This window comes from Budorcas taxicolor, chromosome 3 (genome assembly GCF_023091745.1).
Source record: "Budorcas taxicolor isolate Tak-1 chromosome 3, Takin1.1, whole genome shotgun sequence".
Taxonomy (NCBI): domain Eukaryota; kingdom Metazoa; phylum Chordata; class Mammalia; order Artiodactyla; family Bovidae; genus Budorcas; species Budorcas taxicolor.
Window position 1 is genome coordinate 15,149,396 of NC_068912.1, and position 18,389 is coordinate 15,167,784.

At 51.1% G+C, this 18,389-nt stretch overlaps 1 protein-coding gene across 1 annotated transcript; it reads left to right on the top strand.

The window, feature by feature from the left end:
• Positions 1–652: 652 nt before the first annotated feature.
• Positions 653–15,928, top strand: UBQLN4 (ubiquilin 4). The gene is made up of 11 exons (XM_052636583.1): positions 653–785; positions 2,332–2,483; positions 2,885–3,102; positions 3,677–3,939; positions 5,906–6,064; positions 9,907–10,132; positions 11,204–11,343; positions 11,836–11,919; positions 12,073–12,188; positions 12,385–12,571; positions 13,921–15,928. Exons 1-11 carry the CDS (start codon positions 678–680, stop codon positions 14,071–14,073), a joined length of 1,806 nt encoding a protein of 601 aa, XP_052492543.1. The 5' UTR covers positions 653–677; the 3' UTR covers positions 14,074–15,928.
• Positions 15,929–18,389: the final 2,461 nt, after the last annotated feature.

Sequence of the window (18,389 nt, forward strand, 5' to 3'; positions counted from 1 at the left end):
TGGGAAATCAAGGTTCAGAAAGGCCGCGCAGGCAAAATTCAGGTCTCTGGAACTGTACTTTGTAGACTTCGTGCAAGCCACTACTCGCAGGGGAATAAAGTCAGTCCTAGAGACGAGTTTTTGAGTGGACATCCAAGAGTAAGAAAAGTCAACCTCAAAGTCGGGATAGGTCTCAGGCCTGGAAAGGATTTGGGCTTCCGGAGAAAGGCCAGTTATCACAGGGAACGGAGATAAAGCGGCGACACAGAAAGTCCTTTGTCCCGAAGCTGGAGTTACCCGCGGAGGGGCGGGGGCTGCTTTGGGCCCAGGGGGCACCTCGGCTTGGCTCCGGCGGGCTGCGTCGGGCTGTGGTCTCTCGCGGGGAATTCGGCCCCCGCCCCGCAGTGACCGACACGCCCCGCCCCTGCCCCGAACCCCTCGGAGACAGCATCCCTGCAAGGCCCGGTCCAAGCCGCCGGACCCCGGGCTCGGCCCTGGGCGGACCCCACTGCAGTGGCCCCCCCAGTCCGCCCGGGGCGCTGTGGCCGTGGCGGGTCCGGAGGGGGCGGTGAAGCCTTGGGGAGGGAGGGGACAGGGGAGTGTTGGAGGCGCCGGAGCCGAGCCCGGCCGGCCGGGCGGGCGGGGAGGAGGAGGAGGAGCCGGGGCGGGCTGGCGGGCGGCCGGGTGGCGGCGGTGGCATGGCGGAGCCGAGCGGGGCCGAGACGAGGCCCCCCATTCGGGTCACCGTCAAGACCCCCAAGGACAAGGAGGAAATTGTGATCTGCGACCGAGCCTCGGTCAAAGAGGTAGTACGGGTGGCGGGGGTGGGGGTGAGCGCGGAGGAGGGGTCTGCGAAGAGGCGGGTGGCTCTGAGACTGTCGGGCGTGCAGGAGGGCCGGGGAGTGGAGGGCGGGGGCCCAGCAGGCACTCGGGGGAGCAGGAGGGAAGGGCTGGCGGGTAGGGGGCATCCTGCGAGGGCGATCTGGGGGAGCGTGGCGCGTGTTGGGGAAGGGAGGCCGGGGTTTGCCTTGTGGCCTGAGCTGGGGGCGTGGTGGAGAGTGGGAAGAGGACACCTTGCACTGGGAAGGGGGGAGGACCCTAGGTTTGAGAGGAGTGTTCGCCTCGGTTACTGGTCGGGATTCGAGGCGCAGAGGCAGAGTGGGAGCCGGGCCAGGTGCTGAGCCCGGAGAGTGGGCGGCGGGGCGCAGGTTGGGGGGAACTCTGGGCGCCTACTGTGCGACTCAGAGAACGCCCAGAATTCTGACGCCTGGTCGGTGCGGGGAGGATTTCCCTCTGCCTGGATCTTTCCTACTCTTTCAAATTAAAGTGGATACATTTGATTCTCAGCCCCTCTGGGGCTTACACAGTGTGCAGTAGGTGCTTAGTAAAATGTGTTGAATGACTGAGTGAGGGACTATTGCCTGCGTTCACCACCTCCCTGTGGCTGCTCCAGAATTTCACAGAGGCGGGGTTTAAGATAGGCGTCTGATTGGAAGGGAGGGGTCTGGAAGCTGCCTTTGCTTAGCAAGTGCACCTTCTACTTAAGAGTGTGTGTTTGATTTGCTTGGGTTGATGGGGGGCGGGGACGGTGTGTGTGATAGGTTTGGGGAGTCTAACTCTCCCCAGCCAGCCTTTATTGGCATCGTTACCCCTACCCCCGACCTTATAAAATGACCACATTCCATAATTTAAATTATTTTTGCCTGCAAAGCTGAATTTGAAATCAGCTCTAATTGAGAGCTCCCCACCCCCGCCCCGCCCCTCCACCCCGCAGCGTGTGTTTGGTTAAGAGGAGCCTGGGCTTTGATGTCAAGACTTGAGTTCCAGTTTCCCCAGGGCAAGTTATCTAACTGCTCTAATCCTCAGTTTTTTGGTCTCTGAAATGGAGATAATAATTAACATGTATAGTTAGTGCTGTTATAAATAACTGGGACTTATTTGTTGTAGTTGTTACAAGAAAACTGGGAATAAAGAGAGGAAAGAGACTTGAAGTCTGAAGAGAGAAGGCTGAGGGGAGACAGGGTTGGGCCAAGGAGTTTCCATGAGAGAACTGCCCAGGTAGTACCCTCAGGGGGAACTTGGGACTGAAGAGGGAGTGGCAGATAGAAGCAGGGCTTGGGAGGGTGAGAGACCCTGGAGTATTGCTGAGAGAAGCCTCTCACTGGTCCAGCTCCTTTGGTTAAGAAAGGAGCCGCTTAATTTCAGCTGGAGGGATGGAGTCAAGACTGCTGAAAGGACTTCCCACGACTAGAGGTGGGAGCAAGGGAATGCAGAAGCTTTGAAGGAGAGGCAGGGTCCCTGGTTGGTGGAGCCCAGGCAGCCTCCACAGTGACCTTCGCCTCTTGATCACAGTTTAAAGAGGAAATCTCCCGGAGATTTAAGGCACAGCAGGATCAGCTGGTCCTGATCTTCGCAGGCAAGATCCTCAAGGATGGGGACACACTGAACCAGCATGGGATCAAGGATGGGCTCACTGTTCATCTGGTCATCAAGACCGCTCAGAAGTAAGTTCAGGAGAGGAGCAGGTCCAGCCTCAGATTGGGCTTTCTTTGTTTTTCCCCATCTGACACTTTCTCACCCATTGTTTAAGCATGTGTCTGTGGAAGGTCTGTGGAATGCCAAGACCCAGGAAAGTGGCTCTTTGATGGGCTGCCAGAAGGCCCTGTGATCGGACCTGCAGGGCCAGGGAACTTGACTTACCTCGCCCTAAATGACCTGGAGATAGAGGATACTGGCTCCTTTCTCCCTCTGTCCGATTTGCTGACTGGCTCCGGCGTCACCCTGCCCCAGCCGCAGGGTTACCTCAGAGGTGGCTTGGTTTAGGGCTGTAGCTGCACAGCACATGTAGAAATCATGGTCTTCCCTTTTGTGTCCACTTCAATGAGGATTTTTCTTTCTTTCTCAGGGTTCAAGATCCAGCTACTGCCACTGCTTCCTCCCCTTCCACCCCAGACCCAGCCTCAGCCCCCTCCACCACCCCTGCTTCACCCGCCACGTCTGCCCAGCCCTCCACTTCTGGAAGTGCCACTTCAGATACAGGCAGTGGAAGCCGAAGGGGCAGTGGAGGGGGTACCTCCCCAGGGACTGGGGAGGGACCTCCCAGTGCCACTACATCCATACTCTGTAAGCCTTTAGGGAGGAAAGCACCACACTGTTAGAGTCTATAGAGTGGGAGAGAGACCAAGAAGAGGGGAATATTGATCCCTGCTCCTGATCTGATGGGGATTGGGGCCCCTGAACATAGTGTTCCAGACACTGGCGCTTGAGCCACGTGCGGAGGAAACCAATCTGCAAGGGCTTCCCAGAAGAGGGACCATGGTGAAACATTAAAAGTGAAGGGAGAAATGGGGCTGGGGATGTGGAAAACCCTGGGAGAGGGTGTTGGAGTTTGGGAAAAAGGTGGGCCCAACAGTAGCCAGTCAGAGAATATTTATTTGCTCATTCGGGAGGCCGTCACTGATTGCCCTCTCTGTGTTCAGTACCGTGCCTGCCTGTCAGCCTCGGCCATCAAAGAGGTCTCAGTCTGGTAGGCACCCATCTCTTTGCCAGCAGCAGATCAGGGCTGAGTCTGTGGAAATGATTGAGAAAGGGAGATGTGAGAAGCAGAGGGGGCCCATCCTGGTTCCTTCGGGTGATTTCAGTGGCTCTGGCCAGGTAGAGTCTTGGGAAGAACTGACCCTGCCCCCCTCCCCCACAGCTGGCTTTGGGGGCATCCTGGGCTTGGGCAGCCTGGGCTTGGGCTCTGCCAACTTCATGGAGCTGCAGCAGCAGATGCAGAGGCAGCTGATGTCCAATCCTGAGATGCTGTCGCAGATCATGGAGAACCCCCTGGTCCAGGACATGATGTCTAACCCCGACCTGATGCGCCACATGATCATGGCCAACCCCCAGATGCAGCAGCTGATGGAGCGGAACCCCGAGATCAGCCACATGCTCAACAACCCTGAGCTGATGAGGCAGGTGGGTCTGGGCGTGGAGGACCCCGGGCACCCAGTTCTGCCCTGTCCTACCTTGTCCTACCTTGATTTGTTCACTCACTCATTCAGCAGCCATGTTTTGAGCGCTGGGGGTACAGTGATGAAAAGACATAGGCCTAGCTCTCTAGGAACTACTTTAAAAAAAATTTTTTTTTAGATTTGTTTAATTTCTTTCTTTATTTTTGGCCGTGCCGGGTCTTTGTTGCTGCATGGGCTTTCTCCAGTTGCTGCGAGTGGGGGTACTCTTTGTTGCACCTTCTCACTGCGTGGCTTCTCTTGTTGCAGAGCACAGGCTGTAGGGCACACGGGCTTCAGGAGCTGCAGCCCGTGGACTTGGTGGCTGCTGCTCCTGGGCTCTAGAGCTCAGGCTCAGTAGTAGCGGGACACAGGCTCAGCTGCTCCATAGCATGCGGGATATTCCCAGACCAGGGATCAAACCTGTGTCCTCTCTGTTGGCAGGCCAATCCTTAACCGCTGGACCCCCAGGGAAGCCCCCCAGGAACTTCTGGTCTCAAAGGGAAGTAGGGCAAGTAAGAAGGCATTTATAGTACAGCGTGGATAGTACTATCGTAGAGATGGCCACAGGATCCCTGAGGAGTACACAGAAGGGCTCCTGACCCTACCCTGGGGCTCAGAGGGAGCCATAAAAGAAGTGTTGCCCAAGCAGAGACCCAAAAGAGGAAGAATGAACCAGAGGGAAAAAAGAGAAGAGTATTCAGGGCTAAGGGACAGCAAGCACAAAGGCCTGGGAATGAAAAATAGGATTGGAGACCTTTGTGTCTAGGCAGGGCCAGGTGGATAAGGGAGGGTTAGGTGGGTAAGGAAGACCCAGGCAAAGGGCTCTGGTGTGGGTCTTCGGGAGCTCCGTCTTGTGGCCACCCACTAGGGGACGAGGGTAGATGATCTTAGCAGAACTGTGGACGCTAGTGCTGGACTCACCAGAAGGTAAGTCCCAGAAGGGCAAGAATTTGCAAATGTTTTGCTCACTGCCTAGAACAGTGCCTGGTGTATAGTTACCACTGGTGTATAGTTAGCCACTCAATAAGTACTTAGTAAATGAGTGACTTGTGGAATAAGAGATCAGAGGCTTATCATAGACATAAAAGTGTCTTAGAAGAGGCATGTATGGAGCAGATTTAGGAAGAAGGACAGGGAAAGCTTTCCTCTCCCCCCACCAATTTGTGGTCATTTTTCAGAAGCCGTAATCTAGTTTTGGTCAGACAGACCAACCCGGCCTTGAACCCTGTCTCTACCACTAACTGACTGTGGGTACTAGGCAGTGAGTCTCTGAGCCTATTTTCTTATCTGCTAAATAGGGACAGAAAAACATACTTGGGATAGTTATCATGGGGATTAAAGTGACTTGAATTCTGTAAATTACTTAGCTCAGTGCCTATATGTAGTAACTGTTCAATAGGTGTCAACTTTCTCTTTTGCTTTCTCCCCTTTCTCGTGTCCTTTCTTTCTTTAATATTTATTTAGCTTATTTACTTGGTTGTGCTGGGTCTTCATGCAGGATCTTTAGCTGTGGCATGTGGGATCTAGCTCCCTAACTAGAGATCGAACACAGGGCCTCCTGAATTGGGAGCTCAGAGTCTTAGCCACTGGACCACAAGGGAAGTCCCTCTCATGTCCTTTCTTATTTAACTTCCTTGTGTTCCCTGATACTTCTGCAGATCCCCTGAACCTGAGGGAAGAAAGCTGCTGCCCTCACCCCATCTGGGATCATTGTACCCCCAAAAGTCAACCAGAATGCCCACAGAGAGGCAGGGTTGGAGCCAAGATGACAATAGAGAAAGGAAATCCAGTTCACCCTCCTCCCAGCCACTCTGGGTCAGTTCCTGGGCCCTGGACCCTAGTCCTGGTCCCCCTCTTCAAGGGCCACACTTTTCCAAGCTTGGTGACCTCCTGGTTCCAGAGTCATTTTCTCTCTTTCCCTTTTCCACCAGACAATGGAGCTTGCTCGAAACCCAGCCATGATGCAGGAGATGATGCGGAACCAGGACCGGGCTCTAAGCAACCTGGAGAGCATCCCTGGAGGGTATAATGCCCTCCGCCGCATGTACACGGACATCCAGGAGCCCATGTTTAGTGCTGCCAGGGAGCAGGTGGGGCCAGGGGCTGGGCTGTGGGAGGGCAGTCTGAGCTCGGGATCACCCACCCCAGACCCAGGCAAGCCTGAGGTGCCATCTGCTCCTCCTTCCCTCCCTAGTGCCCTGAGGGTAGGCCTTGGCTTGAAGGTGGTTTTCACGGGGCATAGCCAAGGGTGGTCCATCTCGGCATGGGCCTGAAGCACTAGGGCAGAAGATAGCAGAGGTCCCTAGGGAGTGGGGGCAGTGTAGTATCCAAAGGCTTTGACGTTGTTCTGACAGACTTGTTGCGCCGAGGGCTCAAAGGTTGTGGGGCAGGCCTGAGGTCAAAGAGCCTACCCTTCCATGGTGTGTCTCAAGTGTGGTCCACAGATCACCTGCATCAGAAGCACCTGGGGTGCTTGTTAATCATGAGATTCCTGGTTCCCACCTTTGAGATACTTACTGAATCAATCTCTGGAATTAAGCCTTGGGAATATGTGCTTTCAAAAAAGTTTTGTGAATTTTTTTCAAATATACAAAAAGTGTAGCATTCTCTCATATTAAAGTTTAATTTACACTAAATACATTATGCATTTACCTGTTTCAAAACTCAGAAGTTACACAAAGTAAACAGAAGGATATTTAAAAAGTGTGGAAACGTATCCAAGCTTAATAAAAGTATACAAAAGGGATCCTTCTATTTCCATCTCCCAGCCCTCTCTTTTCTATCCCGGAGTTAATGAATGTTTTTAGTATTTTGTGTGTTTTCCTAGATATCTTTAACATTAGCAAATAAGATATTACACATGGAACTGCAGCCTTCACATGCCCCTCCCCCATCCTATGCCTCTCTTTCCCTCTCAGAGTCACTACCACGCTGAAGTTGGTGTTTGTCATTTTGATTCTTTTATTACCTATGCATGTATCCCTAAATAATCTGTGGCATCATTTTGCATATTTTTTCAACCTTATAGAAGTGATATGCTCTTTGTATAATTTTAGACTTGCTTTTTAAAAACATCTAAAAATGTTTCATTTGAAGAATAATATAGTTGCAGAAAGGTGCACATATCCCAAGTGTTCAGCTTGATGGATTTCACAGCCTGCCCCCACAACCAGCACCCAGGTAGGAGAGTGGGACCTCACAATACTTTTTCCTTGTGGAAAGGAAAAGGCACCATGTCCTGAGCAGTCCTTGCCATTCCAACAGATTTCTTGTTCATGGCATCACTAGCGGTAGTGTTATTCACTCAGTCATGTCCGACTCTTTGTGACCCCATGGACTGTAACTTGCCGGGGTCCTCTGTCCATGGGATTCTACAGGCAAGAATACTGGAGTGGCTTGCCATTCCCTTCTCCAGAGGATCTTCCAGACCCAGGGATCAAACCCGGGTCTCCTGTGCTGCAGGCAGATTCTTTGGTGTGTGCCTTGCTGGCTGTGTCCCTATAATGATACCACGTTGTCTTAATTAAGCCTGGGCATCAGGTAGGGTGACTCTCCCCTCCCCTCTGCAGCTTATTCTTCACCGTCATCTTGACAATTATTGCCATGCTCTTTCAAATTTTAGAAAGTGCTTATGAAGATTACCTGTTTTTAGTTTATTTAAGTTTTATTTTACTTAAGTATTTAATTTAAAATGTATATCAAAGTAATGCATGTACCGGGTTAAAAAAAAAATTCAAGTAGTTGAGCAAGGCTTATAACAAGCCCTCAGCGAATTCTGATATACTTTAAGGTGTGAGAACCACTGGCTCAGCTAAAAGAACAGTGTTTGGCAACAACAAGCCTGCATTCAAACACCTGCTCCACCATTCTTGAGTGGTGTGATTTTAAGTGAGTTGCTTAAGCCTCCCTGAGTTTTCTGCTGCCTCATTTTCAAAATGGAGACAATGTATTATAGCATTGTCCTCAATCATTTTGGTCTCTGGATCCCTTTATTTATTTATTTTTAAAAATTTTTGTTTTTTTTTTTGCCTTACTGCACAGCATGTGGGATCTTAGTTCCCTCACCAGGGATCAAAGCTGCATCCCTTGCAGTGGAAACATGGAGCCCTAACCACTAGATTACTAGGGAATTCCACTCTGGACCTCTTTATATAGTTAGGACCCCAAGGAGGTTTTGTTTTTGTGGGTTAGGTCTATTGATATTCACTGAATCTGAAATTAAAACTGAGAATTTAAATAAATATTTATGAACTCATTTAAAAATAACAATAAACCCATTGCACATTAATATAACCAGCATGCTCTTTTAAAAAATAATTTCATTTCCCAAAACAAAACTTTAGAGGAAAGAATGGCCTAGTGTGACATTTTTGCAGATCTCTTGAACGTCTGGCTTGTGTGGCTGGGTTCTCAGATCAGATCTGCTTCTGCATCCAGTCCATTGCGTTGTCACATGTTATGTGGCCTTTGGAAAACACCCCTGAATACTTATGAGAGAATGAGAGTGAAAAAGGCAAATAATGTCTTAGGGTTATAAAAATTGTTTTTAAACCTTGCAGAGGTCCTAGGACCACACTTTGAGAACTGGTGTATTAGAGGGATATTATAAGCATTAGAATGAATGGGTCAGGCACATAGTAGGTGCTCAATAAATGGCAGTTGTTATCACTTTTGGGAGTTCTGGCAAAGAGATTCAGGCCTCGGGGTGTACGGGGAAGAGCAAAGCAGGACCCAGAACTAGGTGGGGTGGGTGCTAGACAAGTTACCAGAACAGGAAACCTGCAATGATGACAAAGACTGAAACTGTGGTACATGTTCCCTGGCCTGCAAACCCTATTATCTGAACAGGCATCTGGTAGGGCAAAGGAACCACAGCTCAGAGCAGGAGCTGGCCCCCTGTTTGAATAAACAGGAAAAGTAACTGGATATGAAACTCCCTGGTGCAGTGGGGCTGAGGCTGCTCAGGTACCTCCTGCATGGGTAAGGCCTGCCTGGGAACAGGAGAGGGAGGCTGAGCAAGGGGAAGAGGTCTATGCTCCCTCAGCCATCACAGGCCTCAGACAGAGCTCTTTCCTGGCTATCAGTGGGTCCAGAGGGAGGAGGTTCAGATGCAGTTTCAGGTGCCACCTTAGGCAGCCCATCATGTAGTGGGGTGCAGACCCTGAGACAATCCTGGGTAACATCCTAGGGGGCCTGGTGCTAAGGGGGACTGTTTAGCTGAAGCAGCCAGTCTGAGAAGATGGGGGTGGAGAGGAGAAAGAAGAGATTACCTAGAGGAAGCAACAGAGGGCAAGACCTAGGGAAGGGTGCTCAGCCAGAGGTGTGCCCCTCTGAGGGGCTCCACTGTGATGTGCCTGGTGGGACAGAATGCCGCATGGGGGATCTGGAGGTGCGGAAGAAGGCTCAGCGGAGTTAGACTTGGACCGAGGCGGCTGGGAAAGGGAGAGCTGAAGGCAAACAGGGCTTGGAGTAGAGTCAGCTCCCATCAAGCCAGTAGTTACCTATTGAGCACCTACTAGTGTCGGGGCCAGGAGTGCCAAGGTGAATCTGACATTGTCTCTGCCCCTTAAGAGCTAAGGAAAACAAGTATCTTGCTGCACAGTAGGAAAGGTGTGTGTCAAGTACTATAGAGCGCAGAGAAGACTAGAAACCAAATGTTTAGAGCCACCAGGGGAGATGGGGGCGGGGGGGGGGGGTGTTCCGGTTATCTGAGGGGTTCAGTTATCCAGTCATTAGCATCAGCCAACTGCTGCCTTGCAGGGTGAGGGTGAAGTTGCCCGTTGTGAGGCCAGAAACTGACATGAGGACTTCCACAGTTTTAGATCCCTCTCCCTTTCCTGGGGACGGGGAGGCTATTAGGTGAGAAGAAAGGGCCTAGCCCTTCCCCCTGATTTGTTTCAGTCCTTAACCCAAAACCTTTCCCTCCTCCCAGTTTGGCAACAACCCCTTCTCTTCCCTGGCCGGGAACTCCGAGAGCTCATCCTCCCAGCCTCTGCGGACTGAGAATCGAGAGCCCCTCCCTAACCCCTGGAGCCCCTCGCCCCCCGCCTCCCAGGCCCCCGGGTCCGGTGGGGAGGGCACCGGAGGATCAGGGGCCAGCCAGGTGCACCCGACAGTCTCCAATCCCTTTGGGATCAATGCGGCTAGCCTGGGGTCAGGTATGTCCTGGGGTGGGAGGAGCTGAGTGGGGTCACCAGGGCAGCCCCCTGCCCCAGGCCTGAAGGGGGTTCACACTGCTCCAGAATGTTGAAGACAGAGGTGAGACTGTATCGGAGCCACAGACAGAGCTCTGGCCTGCAGTAGTGGCTTCACCCTTCAGAGGGTGAGGCTTGGTTCTAGCCCTGTTCCAGTGTCCCCAAGAGTAACCTAAGTAGAGGCTTATGAATGAACCAGGTCCCACTTTCTCAGCTCTTTCAACTCTGCTGGTATTATCCAGTGTAAATGGGTTAGACTGGGCATGAGGGTGTGTGAGAGGAATGAGGGACGGGTAGATGTGAGGCTGGGCGAGAGGGATGTGCAGAGCTGCCTTGTACAGAAGTGTAGGTTATGCACTGCGCAACCCTGGGAGATGCCCCATTTATCAAGACTATGACTATAAATGGCCCTAGGGATGTCTGGTAGATGCCATGATTTCTCTGTACTCAGGAATATCTTGGTCGGGAAAGTCCCTTTCCCTCTATATGCTTATATCATAAATAAGGGACTTGAACCTGACCCATGGTTGCAGAATTATACTGCTGAGTCTTGAGGGGTCTGGACCATCGCCAGGTTGGGGGAAGACCACATGGGAAAGGCTCCAGGCCTTCCGCCCCAGCTCCAACCAGACCGTTGACATACTTGGATTCCTAATGAGATTTGGTTTGAGGAAAGGGTCTCTGCTGCTACGACAAGTTTGAAAACCATTGATCTGGGTCATCTTTAGTCAAATCCTTTCCAACTCTGACATTATCTGACCTGTGGCAGGAGCAGAGGGATAGGAATCAGACCCAGTTTGTAACCGGCTTGATCATAGCAGAGCAGATGGTGAGGGAGCCAGACCAAAGCAAGGCAAGATGACCGCAGGGTCAAGAGAGACTTGGACCCACTCCCCAGGACGTGGGTGTCCACTTTACTGCTGCCTTTCTGAGTTTTGCAACCGCTCAGTGCCTGAAGTAAGGTAGACTGAAGTCAGGCATCTGGTTTCCATTTGGACCCCTTTTCTCTTGTGTTTCTTTCCCTTCCTATCCTAGGGATGTTCAACAGCCCAGAAATGCAGGCTCTGCTCCAGCAGATCTCTGAGAACCCCCAGCTGATGCAGAACGTGATCTCAGCCCCCTACATGCGCACCATGATGCAAACGCTTGCCCAGAACCCCGACTTTGCTGCTCAGGTATGGGACTGGCATGAGGGGGAGTGTGCCGGGGGCTGTGACTTGTGATGATCAAAATGCTCCAGAGCCAGACTGCCTGGGTTTCTGTATTGAGCTCTACCACTTCCTAGCTGCATGAGCCAGGCAAGTTATTTATCCCCAGTTTCCTCATCGGTAAAATGGTAATAATAATAGTACCTGCCTTGGAGTTGTGAGGGTTAAGTGAGTTAATAATATAAAGTGCTTAGCGCATGGCCTGGCACAGAGTAAGCCCTGTGTACTCAGAAATGTTCACTATTATCATCCTCATCAGACTGGCTTCTGACTCTTGTCCTTGTCCAGAGTATAGTTCCAGTTCCTCTCACTGTCCCACCTAGGACTTCAGGATACTCTGAGATCCTTGGAAAAGCTGGCCCGGTTTCCTACAGTGGTGGGGTGCTGAGGGAGATGAGGCGGTGGGGGCATTGTGAGGGTGGGTAGGCCCAGGCCTCCCCCTGCTACCTTCCCTGGCAGATGATGGTGAACGTGCCGCTCTTTGCGGGGAACCCCCAGCTGCAGGAGCAGCTCCGCCTGCAGCTCCCGGTCTTCCTGCAGCAGGTAAGTGAGGAGCCTAGACGGGTGGAGGTTGAGGGCCAGAGGCCCAGGGAGTGGAGCTTAAGGGAGGGGCCGCGCCTGGCTCTGGACTCAGGGTCTAGGCCACCTCCCGACTCCTGCCACCTCCTGTGGCCTTTCCGTGTTGTTTCCCACCAGATGCAGAACCCAGAGTCACTCTCCATTCTCACCAACCCCCGAGCCATGCAGGCGCTGCTGCAGATCCAGCAGGGACTGCAGACCTTGCAGACCGAGGCCCCAGGGCTGGTACCCAGGTGAGGGCGGGGGCAGGTGGGCAACAGGGATCTGGCTCCTCCTCCCCCTCAAGCCCTTTTCCTGCTGCTCTCAGCAGCCCTTGTGTCCCTGAGGATCTGTTTTCCTGTTTCTTCCAACTGCTTTTCCTGCTGGATCTCGCGTTCCCACCCTTTTCTCAGAGGCCATCTCCCCCTTCTCGGTCTCTCCTGCCTGCAGCCTTGGCTCTTTTGGGATGGCCCGGCCCCCAGCATCCTCGGCAGGCAGCAACGCCGAGTCTGCGCCCGAGGCGCCCACCCCCTCGCCAGCCCTCCCAGTCACGTCATCTCCAGCAGGGGCCTCCAGCGCTCAGCAGCAGCTCATGCAACAGATGATCCAGCTTCTGGCTGGAAGCGGAAGTTCACAGGTACGCAGGGCAGCGGACTGGTGCTAGGACCCTGCAGTGCTAAGGGTGGCAGTCAAGTGGAAACAGCAGGCTTTGGAATCAGCCAGGCCTGGCTTTAGTTCCTGGTCTGCTACTTTCTAGCCTTAGGTAAGTAACTGATCTTCCATCAGTTTAGTTTCCACAGCTGTGACCTGGAGATGAGCATAGTAATAGCACTTACTGGGTCAGCTGAGTACTGGTCTATGTGCCTTGTATAAGAGCTCACTTAACCACTGTGTTTTAATACTTCTGTTGTATCAGAGGACTCTTTTGATAATTAAAGCAGCCTCTGTCCGGGACTTTCCTGGCAGTCCAGTGGTTTAAGACTCCACATTTCCACTGCAGGGGGCACGGGTTCTTTCCCGGGTCAGGGAACTAAGATCCCATATGCTATGTGGTGCAGCCGAAACAAAAATAAAAATAAATAAAGCGGCTTCTGTCTCTGAGACTGGAGAAGAGGATTCTGGGAGGAGAGGTGACCAGAGCCCTGGGCTACAAAGTCTAGGCCTGGGGCTTGGGGGCAGAGCAGGGGATTACCTCAGGTAAGCCCCTTGACCTTTCTCGGACCTCTGTGACCTCCGGGGAAAGCCTTTCAACAGAAATGGAAGTGTGCCCAGCTCTGTGCGAGGCTCTGAGAGGGCTGGGTGAAGCGCTCTCCAAGGCCCAGTCCAGCTGGGTCTGGAGCCCAGTGTGGGTGGATCATGATGGAAACATCACAGAGCGGCAAAGGGCTCCTGGACTGCGGGTTGGGTGCTCTGATTGCTGGGCTTCTTCCAACCCTGAGTCTTCTGTTCGTGATCTAGGCTATGGGTTCCTGAACATCCCCTGGGGAAAACATTTCTAGGAGATGTGTTTTGGAGTGTCAAAAATGAAACGCCTCCTCTTTTGTAAATAACTGTGTTTGTTGATGGGTTAAATACAATTAAACAGGTTCGTGTTTTCCGGGGGCCCTTCTCTGACCTTTAATGTGGCCGTGTGTGTGACAGTTGCCAGGAGCAGGTTTGGAGGCAGTATTTACTGACCGCAGAACATTTGGCTTTTGGACTGCCTGTTAACATCTCCAGAGTGCTGATGGAAAGTTAGGAATATGGGCTGATCTAGACCTATTTGTTACTTTGAAATTTCAAGAAAGATGCCCCCCCCACTTATGACGGCACAGCTGTTTAGTGATTTGGGACGCTGGCGCCCCTGGCCTCTGTTTGCTGGTCACTGACCCCTACCCCATTGGTTGATTCTGAGGAGGACTTCGTCCCTCCATCATAAATCCTCGGAATCAGCTAGGCCCTCTGGGGTTGGTCCTGAGCCCACTTCACAAGGCTTGTCCCCTCCAGGTGCAGACGCCAGAAGTGAGATTTCAGCAGCAGCTGGAGCAGCTCAACTCCATGGGCTTCATCAATCGTGAGGCCAACCTGCAGGCTCTGATCGCCACGGGAGGGGACATCAACGCAGCTATCGAGAGGCTGCTGGGCTCTCAGCTCTCCTAATCCCTCAGCCCGGGCCTCTGGCGTCCCCCTTCCCTTGATGCCAGCGTTTGGCTCCTCTGTCGGGCTGGCCCTCTGCAGCTTGTCATCCCTTCTGTTCTTCCCCCTTGTTCTCTCCAGACAGCAGGGTGACTTGAGAGGGGTGGGTCCCAGCCCCGTGGCTCTGAGAATTCCACTTCCACTTCACCTCTTGTAGAACCTTCTCTCCTGGTCCTGCCTGCTCAAGCAGAGCTATTTAAACAGTTTTCAGTTTTTGTTGATTGGCCCCACCTGCTTACCCCACAACCATCTTTTGCAGCCTTCACACTTCTCAGTGGCAGTGCAGAGTTGAAGGAGGAACCCACTGTCTGCTTTGTTAGAACAGGGTCTTCTCTCTCTACCACTAGGATTTTTCTTGTCTTATGATTACTTTTGGTAACTCTTCCTCCTCTCTTTCCCCTCATCCCCTCCCACCTCCAGCCTACCCAGTGCTAGACTTCCATCCTCTGAAGGAGGGCCAGGTGAAGCAGGCTGTGATTTTCCTCCTCACCCCATGTTCTGAACACTTTCAGGGGGTCTGTTGGCATTCCCAGTGGAAGGAAGATGCTTGTTCCCCCTGTCTGAAGGGAGACATGAGACGCAGCCCCCTGGAGCAGGAGTTAACAAGCCCTGAAGTGAAGTTGCTCAGTCGTGTCCGACTCTTTGCGACCCCGTGGACTGTTGCCTGCCAGGCTCCTCTGTCCATGGGATTCTCCAGGCAAGAATACTGGAGTGGGTTACCATTTCCTTCTCCAGGGGATCTTCCCGACCCAGGGATTGAACCCAGGTCTCCCGCATTGGAGGCAGACTCTTTAACCTAAGCCCTGTACCAGCCCAATAAGGGGATGAGGGAATGAGACTTTCTGGAGGAAGGGAATGGGGGAAATAGCCTGAGCAGAGAACTTGGAAGTTGGAATTGACAGGGAATGGAAACACTAATAGTTCTTTTAGTCCACAGAGTCTAGGCTTTGGCCTGGCAAAAGAGATTTAGAGATGGTAATGAAATTTGAGTTGAAGAAAAGGGTTCAGTGAAGCTAAACAGTATGGCTCACAAGGGATTATATTGGTTCCATTTCCTCAAACACACATGCTTCTGTACATTCACACACATTTCCATGAACTCAGGACCTGCCTGCATCTCCAGGTACCAGTGATTTAAGCCCCGCTCAGAAGACATGAAGAGGATTGGGGTCTGTCTCAGCAGTGAGGGTGTGTGTGGGTGGGTGGGTGCATGGATGCATGCACGCACACATGTGCATGTGAGTTGAGTGGGAGGGTGGATACCTTATTGATTTCTGGTTAGAGTTTCAGCCCACCAGGCAGAAATAGGCAGAAGGGCCTGTCTAGGTCAGGAATATATACACCCTGGAGAGCTGGGTCCCTTAGGCCTCTGGATCCCTGGGTAGTGTGGGTACCCCTTCTGAAGCTGTCAGGGCTGTGACTGGCACCCTTGATTACCCCTCCCCTTATTGCTTTCGGGGGGATAGTGGGGGAGGAGTCTTACTCTGTAGAACCCCTGGCCGCTCCTGCCCTTGAGTTTTCACTGTTTCCCTCCAGGCCAGAAAGTTCTATTTGTGGAAGGAAAGGAGAGGGCAGCAATGATGCCTTTGATCTGGAATTGGACTTTACTCTAGTGGAGCACAGGGGAGGCTCAGATCACCTCCTCTCTCTGCTACTTAGCCCAGCTGCTTGGAGGACCAATTACGGAGGCAAGAGGAACTGAATTTTCTCCCAAGTGGGAAAGGGTCCCAAGCAATCCAGAGAGGATGTCTGTGTGGCTTTCCCTCCCTACCTCCCCCAACTCCTACTCTGGCCTTTGTAAATAAATGATATGGTCTTTGTTGTGAGGGTGTCTTGGTGTTTGTTTCCTGGGGTAGAGGAGGCTGGCTGAAAAGGGCTTTTGTAAAGCCGAATCTAGACCAGTGGTTAAGAATCTGCCTTACAATGCAGAGGAAGCGGGTTCCATCCCTGGTTGGGGAACTAAGATCCCACATGCTCCAGGCAACTAAGCCTACATGCTCCGCAGCTACTGAAGCCTGCTCTGTTCTAGAGCCGAAGAGCCACAGCGAAAATCCCTGCATGACGCAAGGAAAGTCCCGCGTGCTGCAACCAAGACCTAACACAGCCAAAGAAAATATTTAAAAGAAAGTGTTCAGAATCATTGAAGGTAAAGGGGTAACTGATCATGCGGCTATCTGTAATCTGTGGTTCAGGAACGGAAAGGATTGTTCTCTTCCATTCCTTGTTGCCAGACCATACATTATCAGGTCCCACCCCACCCACTACTCCCGTAAGTCAGGGCTAGGAGAGGAATGTATGAAAAGTGCTAGGAATATGGCTAAGTCCTTGCTTCCATCCCCTGATCTCTTGGCAAGACTATCCTCTCCTTACCCCAGGTAAAAAGGCCAAAACAAACCCTGACATCCAGATTTGATGTAAGTGGAGTTTCGCGGTTGCTAGTCTCAGGCTCTGAGGCTACAGTCTAGCTCTACAGCTGCTGCTGCTGCTGCTAAGTCTCTGCAGTTGTGTCTTACTCCATGACCCTGTGGATGGTAGCCCACCGGGCTCCGCTGTCCCTGGGCATTCTCCAGGCAAGGGTACTGGAGTGAGTTGCCATGCCCTCCTCCAGGGGATCTTCCCGACCCAGGGATCAAACCCACGTCTCCATGTCTTCTGCCTTGGGAGGTGGATTCTTTACTGCTAGTGCCACCTGGAAATCCCTGCTCTGCAAGTAATCAGTGTGAGCCTAAGGAAGTCTTCGTACGTCTACAGCTTTATCTTTTGTTTAGTGAGGTTATGGGCTAGAGTTCTGTGATATCTGGAATAAAGCGAGTGAGAGGTTCCACTTCTAATAATGGTAGGCTGGATGTTTCAGACCAACCCTCAGAATTTTTAAATATGAAAAGTATCAAAATTCGACTGAACTGAGCTGAACTAAGACTGACTGGGAATCCAGAAAGAAAAGAAGACTCCAGGGCTGTCTTTGCCCAGGGGGCTTTTCCAATTGGGAAAAGGCTTCTGAGAGGCTGAGCTATGCTTTTGAGGGCCTTGAAGGATGAGAGCTAGAGGAAGAAAAAAAAACTGGGATAGCTAAATATAGGGATGCTGGTAAAGATCCACCTAGACTAGGACCCCCTAAGGATGAATCAGAAGGAAAGCAGTTGTATTCTGCAGCCTGGTGTGCCACCATTCTGCGTGGTCCAGAAACTCTCAAGTCTCGAACTTGGAATAAGCTGATCCCTATGTGTAGCATCTCCAGATGCTTGGGAGAAGCAAGCAGAAATCTCAAGGAACTTAACACCAATCTAGACCTCAAAAGTATTATAATTAATAATTTTTCAAATATAACATCAACCACAATGAGAATTAGTCAAGAGCCTGAGGAAAGCAAACCTGAAATGATACCCTTAAAAGGAAATGAGAGACAACAAATAGACAATTCCATGTACTGGAGTTATGCAGAAATAAATGTATGACCGTTAAGATAAACGCAAGGCTTGGAAATTTCAGCAGAGACCTGAAACGACACAGACATAGCACAACTGGAAAAGGACCAAATAGAAATTTTAGCTAGAAAAATAAATGAAATTAAGATCTCAAGAGATGGGTTTAATAGCAGACTAGACATAGCTGACGAGAGAATTGGTAGATTATAGAAACAGAATGAAGCTTGAAAAATAAGGATGGAAAATACAGAAGAGACAGGAAGTTGGACTAAATTATGTTTAATTGGAGTCCAAGGAGAGGAGAGAAATGGAAAAAAGCAACCTGAAGAAGTAATGTCAGAATTATCTACAATTGATGAAAGCCATCAATTCACAGATTCAGGAAACCCAGTGACTTAAACTCTGCAAAAAGGGGAAAGCCGAAAGAAAACATCCTAAAGAAACTAAGGAATAAAGATGGTTTATCCTCAAAGGAACAATAGACAACTGCTTACATCTCAACTGCAAAACTGGAAGGCAGAAGAGTGAAATGCCATCTTCCCTATGTTTAAAGAAGGTAGAAGCCCAGAGAAAACATCTTTCAAAAAATGAAAATAAAACAAAGATATTTTCAGACAAACGAAAACAGTCCACCACCAGCAGTCCCACACTAAGGGAAATTCCAAAGGTTAATAATCTTTAGTCATAATAAAAAGGAAAAAAGAATAAAAGGAAAGTAAAAAAAAAAAAAAAAGAACGAAAAAAAAAAACCCTATTATGATGGGTGCATGCCAAAGGGACACAAGAGCCAACTGAAAGAGCTCCCGATGGCCAAAGCTAGAACATTTAAGCAACAAAATAAACAAGAATAAAATG